Raw genomic sequence first — 19,549 nt, forward strand, 5'->3', positions numbered from 1 at the left:
ACGTTACAATGATCATTTATTATTTATTATATTACTTATGGCATCAAGCGTGTACAGTATGAGCCAATCAGTGGCAGTCATGACAGAGCATGCGCTGTTATGCAAAAACCGCGATAGAGTGAAGCCGCGGAAGTCGAAGCGCGAAGTGGCGAGGGTTCACTGTATATGTAACGCACTCTACCACCAGGGCTGGAAGAAAATGAGCGGAGACTGAAGGGGAAGCACAGAACTTAGGGGGAAAAAGACAGACAGACAAATGGCTGGGAGAGAGTGAGAGAGAGATACATAGAGAAAGGAGGTGTCCTAAATCCAAGTGAGTGGGGAATTAGTGGAATAACGGATGCCTGCGTTGTGACATGCTTTGTGGCTGTATGAGGCAATTTAAAATTTGTGTAAATTATAAGAAGAGTTGCAAAACTTCTGTCTTTAAGGCTCATGGAATGTTTCATCTGAAGAAGACTTCTGTTGCAATCCTCATCAGCCCAAGGGTGGTGACTTGTCTCCTTTGTTTCACCCTTGTCTAACCTCTTGGTCAATGTTGGGGATAAGAGAGAAAACGGGGCAAGAATATACTGTCACAACTTGATGTCTTATAAAGGAACACTCACAGTTTTCCCTTCTTGCTTGTACAAGCTCTGTGAGCTAAATCGATTGAGTTTCCTTTCTATCCATTTAACTTTAAAAATCAATTTTTTACTATCCCATATTGAGCTTATACCTTTTTGTTGTTTAATTTGTTTAGAAACACCATATATACTTGAGTATAAACTGACCGGAATATCAGCCGAGGCACCTAATTTTACCACAAAAACTGCACTAAAAATGTGCTGAAAAAACTCGACTTATACACAAGTATATACGGTATATATTGGAAAACATATAGCTCCTATCATTTCTTCCTTTTAAAAAAAAAATCATTGGGGGCTCTTATTACTCTTATCACAATCCATCCATCCATCCGTTGTGTCAAGCACATTTGTACATATATTGCCATCATTTTCAAAACATTTTCTTTCTGCTTGAGCCCTTGGAATCAGCTCCTCATTTCCCCCCTCCCCATGTCATCATTTCTGAAAGTAATATAGTCCCAGGTTTTTAAACCTTGGTCTCTGCATTAATTTTTCATTTCCAAGTTGTTTTCCCTTTAAACTACTCTGTGTCAGGATCAGATTACAAGGAACTACGTGCTTTCTAGCATGTCATATATCAGAAATATTTTTTGGTACCTAGTAGTGGGAGCCAGAGCCCAATGGGATGACCTAGTTTTGCTAGGTCTCCCAAGTTTCGCACCTTTAGCAAGGGGCATTCACATCACCTTTCTATTGCTCTCTATTCGTGGAAAATGTTTTGAGTTTTCTTTGACAGGTTTCCACTTAAAAACGGGTTCTGGTCTTTTCAGCTTAGTTTTAAAAAAGCACAGCATAAATAACGTTAGACTCTCGGGGTGTGCTTTGCAGGCTGTGCGTGGTGCTTTCTGTTACCGCACAGAACCTAGTTTAGCGCAGTAGTGCACTACTGCATGCACTCCCCTGATGTGATCTGCTGTGGCATTAAACTGAGCTGCTAAGTCGATGTTCTCCTCAAGGTCCTCTGTCCTTCCTTAACAGTTGTTGAAGGCCCTGCTGGACTGACTTGGAACGTTGTTCGGGAAGAGCCCATCTGCGCTGATGAAGGCATTTGCTGGAGCCAATGTCCAGATCGAACCCTCCTTTGATCAGCAGCAGTTGCACGGTTGATCACTCCCTTCTCCTGGAAACACTTTTCTCTTGGCTTTCAGGGCACCAAAGGTGTCTTTCCATGCCCATCTTGCGGTGGACTTCCGTTTTCTCTCTCTCCCCTGATCCTGTGTCAGTTTCCTCTTCTGGTTTCCCCTGAACGTCCTGGTCTTTGAATTGGGGGACATCCAGGACACGCCCTTGGACCTCTTCTGTTCACGGCATGACCTGCATCATCTCAGGCTTTGAAACAACTTGACACTTCCCATTTTACTTCAGTTTCTGCTCCATGTTTATTTCCTCCTCCCTCTTCTGCTGTTTCTCTCCTTGGCTCTAGTTCTCTTCCACCACCATGCAACCCCATTCCTGCAACCTGTTTCACCTATTGTTCGCTACTCGAATCTCTCATTGTTGCCTTTCTTCATATATTTCTGATTCCCACTCCCCCGCCTTGTTTACCGCCCCCTGAGCTTGCTCTTCTGGGGTGAGCCCAGGCTCGATAATAGTTAAAGGGATCCGGTGGCTCCAGCATTGAGCACTGGGTCTGCTCAATGAGGAGCTGAGAGGGTTTCTGCACTTCATGGAGTGTCAGGGGCTGCGCTGTCATCTGAAGGGCAGGTTAGTCCAGCCCAGAGCCCCCTAATTATAACCCAGAGTGCCTTCACCAGGATGGGAGGGCAATAAAAGTACCTGTTGTTTTCCTGGGGCAGGGACCATCTCGTTCCATGATGAGAGAGAGAGTGCGTGAGTGCACGTGTGTGCACATGCAAAAGGACATGTGTTGATTGTAACCTTTTAACAGCTTGTTTTTGACCCAGGATTGACTTCTCAAAACTGATCTTTCCTGAGAAAGCCCGGAGGAAGAAGAAAGAAAGAGGTGTCCAGAATGGCTCTGTTCCAGGTAACTGTCATGGCCTCGTGGGTAGCTCTGTCCTCTCCTTCCTAAAATGCTAGCTTAAGAATGTGGTCTCGGCTAGAGGAAAGCTTGTAGTCATTTAGGTTGAAAGTAAGTTGAAACCATGAGCTATTGCCAAGAGATAGTTACGTGTTTGGCTTTGGTTTTGTAGTGTTGAAATGGTTTTGTAGTGTTGAAATCATAGCCACTTTACACATCTTTTCATATTTGTTTCTTACTTGTTGACACTTGTTTTAATATGGATTTATGTGTTTTGTGGTTCCTCCTTGCACTCATCTGTATCTAGAGATTGACTAATACCTCATTCTGTTTGTAAAAACAGTAATTTCTGTTCAACCTTATGTGCAATATTTTTAAATCCTAAGAAATGTGTGCTTTTGTTTTCAGATAACTTCCTTCTTTAGTTCTGCACTTTCCCATGTACTCCGTAAGAGTATTAATCCTATGGCTATATTAAAACTAGCAAATGTCTCATGCAACATTGTGTGAGTTAAAAAATACAATATTTACAACTAAAAAAAAAAAAAGAATGTGGTCATCTTCTCTTGACTCTGACATGCCCTCCTTGACATACTGGCTCACATCCACTCAGGGCCTTCCTTCTGCCCCCTCCTGCCACCACACAGTCCATCTCACATCTCACTGTGACTCGGGCACAGGGGCTTTGTGAAGAGACTCCATTTGGGGAGCTTCATGGGAAGGACTTCATACCAGGCTCAGGTGGGAGAGGGGGCGTGGGTTCATGAGGATAGGCAGTTGGGTGGGTGTAAGGGCCAAAGCTAGCCGCCCTGTCAGCTCTCTGTGGACCAGCATTGAAGCAAAGCAAACCAAGCCAGTCTTGTTGCTATCAACTTTCTCCAACTCCTAGCGAGCCTATAGAACAGGAGAGCTGCCCCATGTGCTTTGCTAGGCTGTAGTCTCTAAGGGCTCAGACTGTTGAATCTGTTGTGGAGCAACGGCTGGGATCAAACCACCGAACGTTTTGATAACAGCCATGTACTTCTCCAGGACTGCTTTGCATGAAAGCAGCTGCACATTTATGGGTACACCCTGCTGAAATGCCTAGGAAAGGAAACTGATGCCGGAAAACCCATTTGTGCCTAAGTTTATAATGCATTTGAAGCTAAGCAAGTGAGCCAGGGTGTTTCTAGTTCCAAAACATCAATGATTGGGCCTGGAACAGAACAGTCAATAATAGATGCCAATGATAGCAGATGTCTGGGATGCAGTGTGTGTTCACTTATGGGACCTTTTTGCCCAGAATTTATGGAAAACAAGTCTGGGAAGAGATTTCCTAAATGACTGGATGTATCCTGAATAAGCTACTGACGACTTGAAGGTTTGATTACTTGTTTTTAGCCCCAGTGGGGTAATTAACAAGCCCGCGTTGACTGACATTTCCTGGGTAATCAAAGCAGGGTTGGCCTCTGATGGTACTGGGAGGATTGGTCGGGCTCCCATCTGGCATGTTTTTATTGAAATCTCCTACTTTTTTGCCGTGAATTGGGCGAATCCTGTGTTTCGTCGCGGCTGTTCGTTCGGAGTGTGGGATGCTCTGCATTTCTGCGCTCACTGAGACCTCTCGGAAGTCATCCCATGCTCCATGAAGAATCACGTTGGTCGGTCTGTGCTTGTGTCCTTATGTCTGTCAGGAAAACCCATTGCTGTTGGGTCAGTGCCAACTCAGCAATCTAATAGGAAGAAGTAGAATGGCCCCCAAGGATGGCCACGGCTGTAGTTTGATTTTCACCAAAGCAGACTGCCGCTTTCTCACCCGGAATGGGTTGGTGGGTTCAAACTGCCAAACTTTCAATTAGCCGAGCATTTTAACCACTGTGTCACCAGGGTGCCTATCCTTGTTTCCCCGAAAATAAGACTGACTTACAGTTTTGCCTCTCGCTGAAATATAAGGCACCCCCACAAAATAAGACCTCCCCGAAAATAAGGCCCCTGAAGCTACCTGGACTCTGGACCGTAGCAGTGGGCGCCGCTGCACAGCTCACTGTTGGCCGCAGTGCAGCCAGAGCAGACAGGAAGTGCGAGGTCTCTCTTAATAAAACAATAAACAATAAATGTGTATCGTATTCTTCTTCATGGAAAAATAAGATCCCCTGAAAATAAGACTGAGCGCATCTTTGGGAGCAAAAATTAATATATGACACTGTCTTATTTTCGGGGAACCAGGGTACATCCTTCAGTAAAGTCTAATCGTTTCTTTACAGAGCTATGGAAGAGTCTTGTACATTAGTGTGATGATATACAAGGGGGCTTCAAAAACTTGTGGAAAAATTGAATTACAAAATAATGGAATTTACCCATGAACTTCTGGAAACTTTGTATGCGTTCATGGAAACGCTGGCTGTTGCTAGAATTTTGGTAGCTGTGAGTTGTTTTCTAACTCTTAGTACAGAGACTAAGTAAGTGCCCAGCTGCGAATGTGTAACTGATTACATGCACATCTGTCTACAGTTCAAACAAACCAGCCGCTCGCTCCACGGGAGAGAGATGTGGCCTTGGCAACAAGTGTACCAATGTGCTTCACACAATGGAAGGATTGTGATCAGAATTGTACGAAGAAAAAAAAAAAAAGAATTGTACGAGCCCCCAATAAAATGATTAAAAAAAAAAAGAAGAAACCTTTGGAAGCCCTCTGAGGCAGTGCCCTGTCCTGTGGGGTTGGTTTGGGTTGTACTGGACTCCGAGGCTTGGTTTGATGGATTTCCTTTAAAGGAAAAGATTGTTTTCATTATTGTTGCTAGTTCTTATAGTACACTCTTTTTGAAGGTTGCAGTCATGTCCATTTTGAACAATAAAGATCCCAGTTCATTGGTTTTCTTCCTCCCGCTTCTCCTGGTGCTGGCTCAGGCACCCTGTGCACTGGGGAAAGGCTTCCAGTCTTTGCTGAAGTTTTCCTGCTTAGTAGCAGGTTGCTTTTTTAAAAAATTTAATGAATTCATTCGTTTGGCATGATTTTAAATTATCCAGTCATTTCCTTAAGACTCACCTTCTTGGATAGCTTTTTAAAAATTTAGTCCCAATAAAATAATTTTAAAAATAAAATAATAATAAAAAATAAAATTTTAAAAAATGCGTCCCTTAAATTAATGCATAACATCAATTCATGTTCTAATCTCGAATCATTTTTTTCAACTGTAGATTGGAATACATTTGTTTACTTTATGTCCGAATACCTAAATTTAAATGGATAAAATTGCCTTTGTGGTTTAGCAGATGTGTATTCAGTTGAGCCTTGAGTTAAAGTTTTCTGTATTCTGATTTTTGTAGAATATGTCTAACAACCCAAGATAAAATAATGTTCACAAGTACTATTTATACATGTTCTTCATGCCAAAAAATGCTAACGCACACATAAGCAACATAATGGGTGACCAAAAATCATACAAAAGAACTCATTCACAGACAGCTTCTGATTTCAGTCACTTTGTATATGTGGGTATGCACGTGCATGTAAGTGCAAGCCTGTGGTTCTGCAGAAAAGACATACCATCTTTGAATAAGTACTTTATATTTTTTGACACCTGATAATATGCCTTAGCTCTTTCCCATGTGTTGTTTCTCCACACTGTAAGGTTGGTCGGATAACAATACAAAGCGTATTAATGCACACATTTCTGAGAACTGTTCATCCAGCTTTTGCTGTTGGTCTTGAACATGTTTTAGATTTTCTTTAATGTTATACGTGTTTCTTATCTCCTGAATCCTTAGGTTTCAATTCTCAAGCCCACTACCTAGGTTCAGGTGCTCTTTCTGTTACTTACTAGCTATTTGACCTGAAGTACATTTTTTTTTAGTCTCTAACAGAGCCGATAGTTTCTCACAAGTCATCATGTTCTATAAATTATCCCACGTTAAGCCTTTAGCATAGTGGTTAGCACGCGGTAGAACCCTAAAAGCAGACTCGCTGCCATCAGGTCGGTTCTGATTCATCACGACCTCAGGACAGTAGAACTGCACCCTGGAGCTTTTCAGAGATGGTAAGTCATGACGGGAATAGAAAGCCGCACCGTTTTCTAGCCGAGTGGCTGGTGGATTCGAACACTCACTTTGTAGTTAGCAGCCCAACTCAACCGTACCTGCTACGCCACCAGGGCTGCTTAGCATATCGGAAAAAAATTAGCCAGACAGTCTAGTTGTTGCTCTTATCATCCTTTTCATGGTACTTTGATTCTGACCTTCCTTTAAGGCAGCGGTTCTCAACCTGTGGGTCACGACCCCTTTGGGGGTCGGATGACCCTTCCACAGGGGTCGCCCGGTCCATCACAGTAGCAAAGTTACAGTGATGAAGTAGCAATGAAAATCATTTGATGGTTGGGGGTGGTCACCACTACCTGAGGAACTGTATGAAAGGGCCGCTGCGTTAAAGGCTGAGCATGGACCCTGTTATCCCTGACCACACTGCCGCTTTTGTGCTTCCACTCCTCCGGAAGCCCGAATGTCCCTTGGTCTGTGGGACATTCTGTTGGCACTTCAACAAGACGGATGGCTGTAGTGGCAGAAGTAATGGGCAGTGGGCTCAGACGTAGCAACAGTTGTGCAGGTGGTGCAGGACCGGGCAGTATTTGGCTGTGCTGTGCACGGGACCAGTCTGAGTCAGAACTGAACTAGTAGCATCTAACGGCACCACTTCCACATAAACCCGCTGGAAATGTTTTCATCTGTGCATTTCTTTTATTGTCCATAAAAATGCCATCCCTAGCAATTTAGAAGACTTCATATCCTCTGGTGGAAAAAGTAGAAGAAAACAAAATTGTATTTGGTAGCTGCCGTTGAGTTGGCCCCTCCTGGTGCCCCAGGCATGATGGAGTGAAACACGGCTAAATCAGACTACTGTGGTTTTAGGGGCTCGTACTGCAGCAAGGTTGAATTACTTGATAGTCTTTGTAGTTCCCACCAAATGACTGGGTGGGAACATGCCAGTAAGGTGTAGATGACTTGAACTCGGGCATTGGCCAGTTTGGCCGTTCAGCTGGGTGTAAGCGTGAGCCATCTCAGAAGCAAAAACAGAGCCTTCCACGACCAGCAAGAAAAAAGAGGTGGTAGCAGAGCACATGTGTGAAGTGGCAGCGGCAGAGGAGCCTCTAGCTGAGGCCATCCGACAGAACAGAGCAGCAGGCTTCTCAGCCCAGGAAACAAACACTGCTTCGTAGCTTCAGGCAGGAGGCTGGCTTGCTGAGAGTCCGGTGTCCTTGGGCCACTGATCAGCACTAAAGGATCTGTGTGGACTGCCCGAGCAGCGCAGAGGCCGGGGGGAAGCACGTGGCTGAGAGACCGGGCACTGGTGTCTGCCGGCACAACTGAGGAGAGACACCGTGGACAAAAGGGCTTCCCCTTAATGTTTTCTGATCCTGACATTGTTGTGAGCATTGTCTGGATTCTCTGTGGCCATTACAATCGATTATCAAACCTAGCAGAGAAGTAGCGTGCCCTGGGAGGGGCAGTTAGTGTTAGAGCAGGATAAAGGAAGATGGAGGTGGGAAGCTTGTCCAACCCCTGCCTTGTGACAGTCGGCCTTGGGGCTGGAGTTGATTTCTCCTCTTTATTTATTTTTTTTTAACACAAGAGAAAGTCAAACAGCACCATGCCATGTCCTCAATTGCTAAACCTTCCTTCCTGAAATAAAACTCAATATATAACGTGTGCAATAATATCTTATGTGGATCTGTCAGAACACTTGCATCCACCTAATTGATCCTCATGCTTCCCTTTATTTTATGGGGGGAAAGAAGGTTCTCACCTGCTCATGGGGTGTTTTTTATTACAGGAAGTGCTGTCATTCAAGGACGTGGCCGTAGAATTCTCTCAGGAGGAGTGGGACTGTCTGGACCCTGCTCAGAGGACTTTGTACTGGGATGTGATGTTGGAAAACTACAGCAACTTGGTCTCCCTAGGTGAGCATAACTTCTCTCCCGAAATTAGGATTTTCCCTTATGTATTTCTTGTTTCGCCTGTGAGTCTCTCTCTTGAAGATCCCTGCTGTGTTGGATGAAATCTATGTTCTTAGGAGGAAATAACAAGTCTATTCAGAAATGAAATATTTTGTAATGCAGCATCTGGTACTTAGCTTCCTCTTTTTTACCCGTGACCCTATACATCTCACACTAGTGTAGTACTGGTTAAGCACAAAACCAAATGGCTAGATTTTAATATATGCTAGATTGTGACTTTAAAATTAAGCTTTTGATTTAGTGGTTCCTAGAAGAGAGCTAGGCGTCAGCATATTTTAAGTATTCCTTAAGCATTTCCAAGGAAGCAGTTAGTGAACATAAAAATATTTCCCTGGAGAAATCGGTGATATTCTCAGCTGAACAAACAGCTTGGATTGCGTCCTAGAAACTCTGCAGCACGTCATGTTTCTTTTTTTCTGGAAACCAGAAGTCTCTCTTTCTGAGATGAATATTATCTCCATTTTGAGGAAGGGCGCCGCAGAAGAACCCTGGACTGTGGAGAACAAGGTGAAAACGGTGAGAAACCCAGGTAAGTGGGACCCTACGAAGATGTGACTATAGGTAAGAGCTCGTGTCGGTAGAGCCAGGCATCAGTGGTGATGGTGAGTATCGTCTGGGAAACTGCCTCCATGGGAAAACACATTCATTTCTTGTGAGCTTTCATCAGGAATGTTTCTTCATTACTCTGACTCCTGCCTCAACCATTTATCATTTGTGAGAAGATGTCTTAGTCACTCCTTTCACTTTTACCGGAAGTAGTACCTACAACATGAAAGTTCACAATTTCCATTTAAATTGGATTTTTCAAGTTTGAAATTTCTGATATCTTGAGAATGCACTGATTTCTTTGTTTGTTTTTTTATTAAGTTACTGTCTTAATATGAACTCATTAAATTGATTTTCAATAATATATAAAATTGCTTTATTATAGCATGTTTTTTAAACATGTTGGAATTTGTTTAAAATTACTGCATTTTTAATTGTTTTTTCCTCGTGCCATCGTGTGCAACTTAGAATGTCAAACTAATATTGCAATATCTTCTATTGTACAGGAATTTAGCCAGTTTCTTGCAATTCATGTACGTTTTCAAAAAGACTGTTGCTTGTAATGCTTGCATTTCCCACAACATATCTAATGGTCTGGAAGCTACATTCTTCATTTAACATACGAAGATGGGCTTGTTCCCTGTGGGTTCAGATCCCGGTGATTGTCCTATATTCCGCTGGCCTTTTTGGCGGCTTTGTCACTGACCAACTCTCTTTTTAACACACCCCTCTGTTAAATATGGGTCTCGGTGGGACTTCCCTCATTTGCTTCTACACTTCACCGCCATGACTCCCACCAGCCTTCCTGGACAAGTCGGTGTACATTCTTGATCACTTAGTTTATGTGTTCCTTATGACTGCTTAGAGGACAGTGGTGGTTCGGTGGTAGACTTCTGCCTTCCATGCTGGAGACCCAGGTTTGATTCCCTTCCAGGCCACCGACAGCACAGCTGTCACTCATGTTAGTGGAAACTTGCATCTCGGTGTGATGTTAAACAAGGTGCAGTGGCGCTTCCGTCCTAAGACTAGGAAGAAATGCCGATATCCAAAAATCAACCAGTAACAACCCTATGGATCATGGAAGTCTGATTCTTTTGTACAGGGTTACCATCAGTCAGGACTGACTTAATATTGGCTAACAACAAAAATCATCTTGATTGTGTTCTCTTGATGATACATAGAAATGCATTCTCTATTAAATCCAGTTAAGTGCACATTGACTTCCACTGATTCATAGTTATAATTATATATCTACAAATGCTAATTGTAAGAGCATCCCTCATTTTATGTCTCTCTCATTGCAGAGATGAAGAGAAATCCAAATATGATAATACATTTGAATGAACTTTCCTGAAAGTAATTTGAATTACATGTAATTACTCCTTCTATAATAAGGAGGTCTATTAACCTTGTATCATAAACCTTTGAAGATTATGATTAAGAAGTGTTACAGTTATGCTCACCATATGGATTGTTGTTAGAGGGATACTATTTTTCAATATAAAATGTGTTTCTAACTATAGCTAATAGGAATGGTTCTTTATATCTTTTAGATGTCTCTCCATGTATGACTGAGGAATTACCACCAAAAGAGATCATTAACGAAGGAAAATTATTGCAGACAGTCATGTTAGAAAGACCTGACTATCCTGGCATCGAGGATTTTGACTTCAGGCAAGTTAGGCAAAATGCCCCTGAGTTTGAGAGTCAGTGGGGAGATGAGGAAAGAAATGGCAAAGGAGTGATTATGACCTGTGACAACGAGACCCCGGTTAGAAGGGAACCACATACGACAAGACGTGAAGGAAACAAGTGTATGCCATGCTTTGAAAATAAGATTGAACTAAGCTTTCAGTCACGCCTGTCTGAACTGCAGCACAGGTACCACCCTGGAGAGAAAGTGTACGAATGTTGGCAAGTAGAGAAGTCTACAAACAATAGTTCGGTTTTACCATTTCAAAGAAGTCCTCCTACTCTGAATACCAACATCTTTAACGAATATGGGGAGGTTTTCATGCATCCATCATTACTTAAACAACAACATCCCAAAACTCACCTTACAGAACAACTCTACAATTATGAATATGGGATGGATTTTAGCCAAAGGTCATTATTTACCAATCTTCAGGGAATTCATTCTGTGCAGAGACTTTACAAAGGTAATGAGTGTGACAAGGCCTTTCATTGTGGATCAAAAATTACTAAGACTGGAGAGACCCCATATAAATGTGAAGTATGTGGCAAGTTCTTTCGGCAAAATTCAAACCTTGCAAATCATCTGAGAATTCATACTGGAGAGAAACCTTATAAATGCAGCGAATGTGGCAAAGCCTTTCGCTGGCGCTCAGTTCTCACTAAGCACGTAAGAATCCATACGGGAGAGAAACCATACAAATGCATTGTGTGTGAAAAGGCTTTTATCCAAAGAGCAAACCTTGTGAAACATCACCGGATTCATACAGGAGAGAAACCTTACAAATGTAATGAATGTGGTAAGGCTTTTATCAATAAGTCAAGCCTTGTAGAGCATCAAAGAATTCACACTGGGGAGAAACCATACAAATGTAATCATTGTGGCAAAGCCTTTAAGTGGGGCTCTAATCTTACTAGCCACCTGAGAACCCATAATGGAGAGAAATTATTTAAATGTAACGTATGTGGTAAGTTCTTTACTCAGAATTCAAGCCTTATAACTCATTATAGAATTCATACTGGAGAGAAGCCTTATGAATGTAATTATTGTGGTAAGGCATTTATCCATAATTCAAGTCTTGTGGAACATCAGAGAATTCATACTGGAGAGAAGCCTTATAAATGTAGTCAGTGTAGCAAAACATTTAAGTGGGGGTCAGTCTTCGCTAAACATCAGCGAATCCATACCGGAGAGAAGCCATATAAATGTAATGTATGTGGCAAGCTCTTTACTCAGAGTTCAAGCCTCACAACTCATTATAGAATTCATACTGGAGAGAAACCTTATGAATGTAATGAATGTGGCCAGGCATTTATTCATAGTTCGAGCCTTGTGTATCATCAGAAAATTCATATTGGAGAGAAGCATTGTAAGCGTGTTCAGTGTGCCCAGACTTTTACCCAAAGTACAAGCTTTATGGAAAATCAAAAAAATCATGCTGGCGAGGAACTTTGCAAATGTGATGAGTGTGGTAAGGAATTCATTCATTCATACCAGTCAGTTAATGAGCGACTCCGTACTGGAGAGAAAAGGTACAAATGTAATGAATGTTGGAAAGCCCACTTCTCACTCGATATCAGAGAGTCCATTATAGAACAAAATCTTATAGATGTGAAATATGTGGCAGAGTCCCTGGGTGGTGCAAACAGTTAACCACGCACCTGTCACTGAGCACGTGGGTTTTGAGGTCCACCCCGAGGCACCTTCGAAGAGAGGGGTGGGGATTTACCTCTGCAAAGTCAGCAGTTCTTTCCTTTCCTGGGAGAGAGGACTCCCTCCCCTGACAGACGTGAGGTCTCCATGAGTCGCAGCTGACTTGATGGCAGCCGGTAGCAGGTGTGGCAAAATCATAACCATGAGTTGCTCATTCTATTTAGATTTGTTCTTTCTGTTACTTTCTCCCTCCACTTCACATTAATTTATATATTTTGTTTACTTTTTATTCAAGTGTGCTTCTAGGGAACATGTAGAGATCTGTAAAGTATCTTTTGAAAGTTACGTGAAAACACAAGGCCATTGTAAATACAAAGTACATGCTCTATAAATATGAACACAGCTAGTCCCTTTAAATCTTTAGTTCAGTGAATTAGTATAAAAAGATGAAGATTCATGAGTTTCCCTTAATGTACACAGTGGGAAAGTTTTTGTTTTTTTTACTTGTAAACAAAGAACTTTATATAGTGTTTATATATTCACCTAAAGTAATTTTCTTTTTTTTTTTTCACCTCAAGTAATTTTCATTAATTCCACTGTGACCAATATACAGGAACAAGATGAACTCTGATTTTCCTAGGACTGCCTTAATAGAGTACCAAAAACTGGGTAGCTTCAAACCACTGAATATTATTCTCAGTGTTGGAAGCTAGAAGTCCAAAGTCGAGGTATTAGCAGGTTTGGGCCCTCTGGAGAAGCTAAGAGAGGCTGTTCCCTGCCGCTTCCAGCTTCTGGAGGTGGCCAGCCCTCTGGCATTCTTGGCTTGTGATGATTCATTCTATTCGTCTCGTTGTGATCTCTGTCGGGGTCTTTAAACAAACAAAAAAGCAATTATAAAGAGAGAAAGGATCATCTTTATCATCTTGACTGATTAAATCTGCTATAGCCCTATTTCCAAATGAGGGTGTGTCCACAGATAACTGGCAGTGAAGACTTAAGCGTGTCTTCCTGAGGTCACCAACAAACAGTCCCCATCCAAATCTGCTAGGAATGTTGACAAGCACTCCCACACAACAAGGGACGTAAAAATGTTACCAAATTAGAAAGGGGGAAGGAAGGTGATTTGCTTTAAAAAAAAAAAAAGAATTATGTGGTTAGAGGGTGAGGCTAATGTGAGTATACAAGTATGTGTGAATTAAACTTCTCGTGGTGCCGAAAGAGAGACCATAAATCACATTTTATTAACTTGTAGAAGGAGAAGACATAAGAATTGTTCGTAGTCAGACCTCAGAAAGTGGATTCTGGTTCTTGAAAACAACACTGCATATGTATTCTGGAAGCTCCCAACTCCTTGATTGGTTGGGGAAACCAGTTTTCCTCATGAAAATATCTTAATGCATGATCGTTCCTAGAGCACACATTGGCCCCTTTGCACAATACGATTGTTGAAAAGTGATGTAAAATATCGTTTCGATAAACTGAGGTACTTTTATAGCTTCGTGAAAATTAACACCCAGACATGTCTTCTTGAGTGAAACGTGGATCAGTAATGTTACTCAAAAAGGAATTTGTCAAACACTATGACTATATCCATTTGAATTGTGTTGGGGATATTTTCTTTTTCAACTCTGACTTCAAGTCGCTTATATTCTGGGATAACCCAGTAGAGTGCATTTAAGGGAATAGAGTGACAGGGTATACTAGTTTTAAATGTTTTCTCAAGTTATAAGTGTATGATAAGGTTATATCTGAACCCAACCCTAACAGACTGGGCCAGGCATTGACAAGGTGGGAAAGTTGAAGTCTGTCTTCTGGCCAAACTCTTCCGTGTGACCATTCAGGCCTCACACTGTAGGGCAGACCTACTAGGAGTCTCCCTCCACCCACTACGCTTGGTGCACAGGCAGGGCTGTGCCATGTTCTGGGGAGATTGCAGTCAAGGACTCAGCCACTCGCCTCCAGAGTAACCAGAAGGTACCTCATCCGGGATCTCCTTAATGGGAACCTTGGTGAGTTTTTTTCTCTGAACTTTTTGCTTGCTGTATCTGGCTCAGTAAAAAAGCCTTACTGTTATTCATATTTTAGTTCTTTACCCTAACTGACCCCTTCAAAGCCGAATTGCTCACCATAGAGGACATAGGAGAAGATCCCCCAGATAGGAAAGACGGAAGAATGTCCTAGATGTGTGTTGCTGAGTGTGTGGTACGAAGTTCCTGTTACCGAAACCAAACCTACTGCCATCAAGTCAGTTCCGACTCACAGTGGCCCTATGCAGGCTTTCCAACAGTGTAAATCTCTGCAGAAGCAGGCAGCCTCCTCTTTCTCCAGTGTCTGATAAAAGACGTAAAATTAGACATTTCTGGAAGTTGCCACGTTTTACATGTATAAACTTGTTGGGTATGGTTTTGCTTATTTGCTCCATTCTAACAAGAACACAGGCAGCCCTAAAAAAGTTTTTCCTGCTAGCCCATATGGGGAATATATTGGACAAATTCATGTAGGGCAGCCTCAATATGTCAGCAAGGATTTGGAGGTAAAAATGAATGAATAGGGAAAAATATCATTCATCAACTATATAAGGGATTTGATCCCAGTTGTGAAGACTTGTTATGCTTGTGGTGGCAGATTGTTTTATACAGAAGTGATGGCCTAATCACGCTGTTAGTGATTCAGCTGAGATCCAGTGTCTGCTTTGAAGTATTTCTTCGTATGGTTTTGGGATTTACTATCATCTCTCATGATTTATGCTCCTTGAGCAGTGATGATCAGTACGTAGGCATATGTGCCCTGAACCGGCAAGCTCAGCATGAAATCCTGCCTGCATCGTTTATTTTATGAATTGAGGCTGGTTGAAATCATATGAGGACCGAGGCACTGGCAATCTGTGGTGCCCCCTCCTCTGCTTACTCATGCGTTCAAACATGATATGTGAATTATATCTAGGGGCTTCAAGAACTTTGTAGGGAGAAACTTTCAATTCCACTTTCCACAAATTCTTGATGCCTCTTCATATATGATGTATGTGTATATATATATGTGTATATATGTGTGTATTTGAACTGATGTAACTTCTTTTTAATGCAACTATAGTAGTGATTGAACATAAAAGTGGTGTGTGCCACCTTAGCAGAATGAGATGAACTGAATTTTAGAACTTTGTGGTTGTGGGTACTAAAGTCTTTCCCATAAGCCACATTTTCTATGAAAGTAATATTCCACAGTATTCTATTAAATTATTGCCCATGTTAGTATTAAGCATATGCTAGATTGTGTTCGTGTGTATGCCAAACATTTTAAAGTTCAAGTTATAAATCTTGTTTACAAAGCGTAGGACATTACTCGTAAATGCTTTATGTTAAAAAATAACTTGGTTGATTTTATTGCAGTGATCAACTTAGATTCACTCACATTTGCTCACCATCTGGGACTGAGTTCTCATTAGTTTGCCAAGAGTGTGCAAGAGCATACCCTTGGGTTTGTGTCTCTGCAAAGAGTGTTGCTGGCTTTCCTGGCTGGTGTTGCTGGATCAGCAGACATGGATGTACAAGACAGTTCTCTCACAATGAAGCAGAGACCGGTTATGTAGTACCACAGCCCAAACTTGGATCCAGTTGCATGTTGGGTAAATGTACCAAGAGTTAGAGTCAACAGCGTACTCCACCTCTTCTTTTGTAAAAAGAAATTATATGCCCCCAAGACACCGACTGAGATAAGGAATTTCTGTTGCAATGGAAGGGACTGATATCATTACCACAGCTGAAGCCATTTTCATTCCTCAGTTCCTTTCCAGTGCAGTGCTTGCTTCACCTTGTGTCCTGTCTGCTTGGTGTTTATGGGTCTTTGTTTTGGACAACGAGTGCCCATGTGTTCTTGATTCCCTAAGTGTGACCTTACCTTGGTCATTAGGCAGTCAGTCTCTAGAGTTAGTGTTGCATGCAGTAATTCTGTGTGCCTTCTCCCCTCCTATGAAAAGCAGTTGTAATTTATCTCAAGGACTGAAAGAGTTGGTCTGCTTGAAGTCCTTAGCGTATTACTTGGCTTATTTTTTTTTTTTAATTCAAACCTAAAACTTACATATTCACTTTATAAGTTTACTTGCACAATTGTAACAAAGTGAAGAGAGTATTTTATACACTTGGAGCTTTGAACCATGTGGTACTAATTGCCAGATATTGAAACGGCATACTGGTACAATCGTGGTGGGTATACAAGGGTAAGTAAAAAGTATTGTTACTAGGGTTCCAGTGAATGCATGCCCAGGTTCATTCCAAATAAAATGTATTTAAACATGTCTTGGTGATTAGTGGATGACTGCAAACAAGGTCTTTTAGAAATACACTTGTCTTAGTGTCCTTGAGGTGCCTTCACACGTGCGCACACACGCACACGCACACCAAGTCCTATCAGAACAGTGATGTCTGATAGGGATCAGCTGGGCCCGTGTTGTTCAAGGTAGAGAAGCCTGCCTGCAAGATTATAGCAACGTCATCGGGATTCCCAAGTAGTCATCTTGATCGACTTTCTCAGAGGACACACTGGATGGTCATCTTGGGGACATAGTAGGAAGAAGTATCGAGAAAAGTGAAGACCACTCACAACAATAACAGGAACATGTGCAGAGGGTTATTTTGTTTTCATCTCAGCGATGCACCGCTCATTTGAGGGTGGCAGTGGACTGCGCTATGAAAATTTCATTGGGAACCCCTATTCATACTGCAACTCTGATCTTGTGAAACCTCATTCACACTACAACCCTGACCTTTCAAAACCTCATTCACACTACAACCCTGATCTTGCTCCTTCAGACTGCTCTCTGTTCCGAGAACTCAACACTGAAAAGGAACTCGGTTTGATTCCCTCAAGGATTCTAAAGCTGACGTTTTGACATGGTGTAAAAGACTGAGAAATGCCGGAGAGATGGAGATACCTAGATGGAACAAATGTTGAGAAACAATAGCTTGATTTGTTTATTTAATAAAGGTTTCTATTCTTTTGTAGCACTACTTTTTGACTTACCATGTGTGACATTATACATTGTTAAAACCCATAGGATACAGAGTAGACCTTAATGATGCAACATTTCTAAACGCTTTAGTTAATAGACACCCCCCCTTAGAATGAATAGAACAAAATAACTATCATACATGTATCCAGCTACCTTATTGACCAGGTGATTCCATGGGGTAACCAGTTAACAATTTTTGTTCTGATTGCTGTACACTTAGACAAGACTACGAAGAAGTGTGACAGATGGTGGAAGCTAAGCTTATCACGTGAAGTGGAAACATCAAGAAGACAAATGGGCTTAGAGTTTGAGACAAGAATTCATGCCCATTTAAATATAGCTATAGATGTCTAAGTATAGAAATATTTACTTGTGTAAGTGACACAAAACACTGCCGTCGAGTCATGCCAACTCAACAATCTACGAGACAGGGTAGAACTATCCCTGTCTGATTCCAAGACTGACTTCGTTGGGAGTAGAAAGCCCCATTTTAAACTACACTTGTAACTTGCAGTCTAATGTGGTACTGCTATCGAGTCAATGCTGACTAATAGTCCTCTGGGTCTCCAAAGACTAACTTGTGGGAGTAGAAAGCTCAGTCTTTCTCCCGAGGCGCCCCTGTCGTTTGAACTGCTGACCATGCACACAGCCAATACATAACCACTTGACAAGGTTGTTTCAATGACTGCCATAAGTTGGTCGTGATATATATTGAATAGCTCTTTAAAATAATGTTTTCATTATTATTGCCTTTTATTATCAGTATTTTTATAAAGTTGATCTTTGAACATCCATGAGTGAACACCTGAGAATGAGAATATCAACAAATGCACTGCCGCATTGCTTGTAGTATGTTAGTGACAATAAGATGTACAAAATCAAAAAATGAACAGTAGTAAGTGTGGTTTGCATTAATTTAAATGCACCATGAATTGGGGAGGACCTAGACTTCAAAGAAAAAACTCACAGATCATGCCTTAAACATAATTGAATGTGGGGTGACCGTTGGAACCTTGATAACCTACTTTTATTTTCTTAAGGACTCATATGAAGAAATAGAGACCTCCCTATTAAATACTTTAGGAGTCCTGGTCACGAAATGGTGAGACACTGAGCTGCTAACCCAAGGTTGGCAGTTTGATCCCACCCACTGCCCGGTGGAAGAAGAGAGCTGGAGAAAAAAGGATTATAGCCTAGGGACACCCTTTGGGGCAGTTATCTGTATATCTCCTTTTCAAAAAAAGTGATTGCTATTTGTGAAATGGAGTCCTGGTGGTGTAATGGTTTAGCATTGGCCTGCAATCTTTATGGTCAGCAGTTCGAAACCACCAGCCGTTGTGTGCGAGAAAGATGGAGCTTTCTACTGCCATAAACAGTTACAGTCTCAGAAACATACAGGGGGTGGCTATAGGTCAGCATCCACTCGATGGCGGTGAGAGAGCTGTTTGTGAAGCAAATCTTGGCGACCTAAATGACCAGGTTTACAAGGCACAAGGGCCACTCCGGGTGTGGCACTAGCAAAGTCTCATAAATCGGCCTCCTAGGCCCATGAGGGGCAGAAACGTGCAGAGGGCGCTCTGATGGGGCGGAGGAGGGGTGGCGCCTGATGCACCTGCACATTTTCATAGGCACGGTTTTGCATTTCACAGTTTGGTTTGCGTCTCGTGCCCAGACGTGCCCAGCGTTTCCTTCCTGAAATAGTTCAAATAATTCTAATCGCGGGAATGAGTTCCTCTCTCCGCCGCGCCCCGCCCCTTGGCGATTGGCTCCGCCCCCACGGTGCCTCAGCCGCGCACGCGCACTTGGCGGCGGAAGCTGAAGGCGCCGGGAGGTGAGTTTCCGGTTTGGGGTTTTGTTTTGGTTTTTTCCTGCTTTAAACTGGCGCGTCGTGGTCTCGGCCCTCCGCTCTCAGCCGCGGGGGTCGTCCCGAACGTTCGAGTCCCCTCGCCCGCCCTTCCCGCACCCGCAGATCCTCTCGTCCCGCTATCATGCTCAGCCTTCATTTGGGTTTCAGTAATTCCTCTCGGTTACATTGCCCTTGATCACGCCCTACCA

The 19,549-nt window shown here is 42.4% G+C and overlaps 1 protein-coding gene across 3 annotated transcripts; it reads left to right on the forward strand.

The window, feature by feature from the left end:
* The first annotated feature begins 1,689 nt into the window (after positions 1-1,689).
* On the forward strand, positions 1,690-17,492 carry LOC123521964 (zinc finger protein 160-like). Of its 3 annotated transcripts, none has more exons than XM_045292546.1 (5): positions 1,690-1,731; positions 2,534-2,616; positions 8,414-8,540; positions 9,028-9,126; positions 10,697-17,492. In XM_045292546.1, the coding sequence occupies exons 2-5, from the start codon at positions 2,602-2,604 to the stop codon at positions 12,487-12,489; spliced, it is 2,034 nt and encodes a 677-aa protein (XP_045148481.1). In that variant the 5' UTR covers positions 1,690-1,731; positions 2,534-2,601; the 3' UTR covers positions 12,490-17,492. The 3 variants fall into 3 exon arrangements, with proteins under 3 accessions (XP_045148481.1, XP_045148479.1, XP_045148480.1); XM_045292544.1 differs by having other exon boundaries at positions 1,691-1,731; positions 9,025-9,126; XM_045292545.1 differs by lacking the exon at positions 1,690-1,731 and having other exon boundaries at positions 2,522-2,616; positions 9,025-9,126.
* Positions 17,493-19,549: the final 2,057 nt, after the last annotated feature.

This window comes from Echinops telfairi, unplaced genomic scaffold (genome assembly GCF_000313985.2).
Source record: "Echinops telfairi isolate 266 unplaced genomic scaffold, ASM31398v2 ScPeMD7_655;HRSCAF=1070, whole genome shotgun sequence".
NCBI lineage: Eukaryota > Metazoa > Chordata > Mammalia > Afrosoricida > Tenrecidae > Echinops > Echinops telfairi.

Coding starts and splice junctions, on each gene's coding strand:
- LOC123521964 (XM_045292544.1), top strand. Junction 8,541..9,024: donor CAGCAACTTGGTCTCCCTAG/GTGAGCATAACT, acceptor TCTGGAAACCAG/AAGTCTCTCTTTCTGAGATG. Junction 9,127..10,696: donor GAAAACGGTGAGAAACCCAG/GTAAGTGGGACC, acceptor TATATCTTTTAG/ATGTCTCTCCATGTATGACT.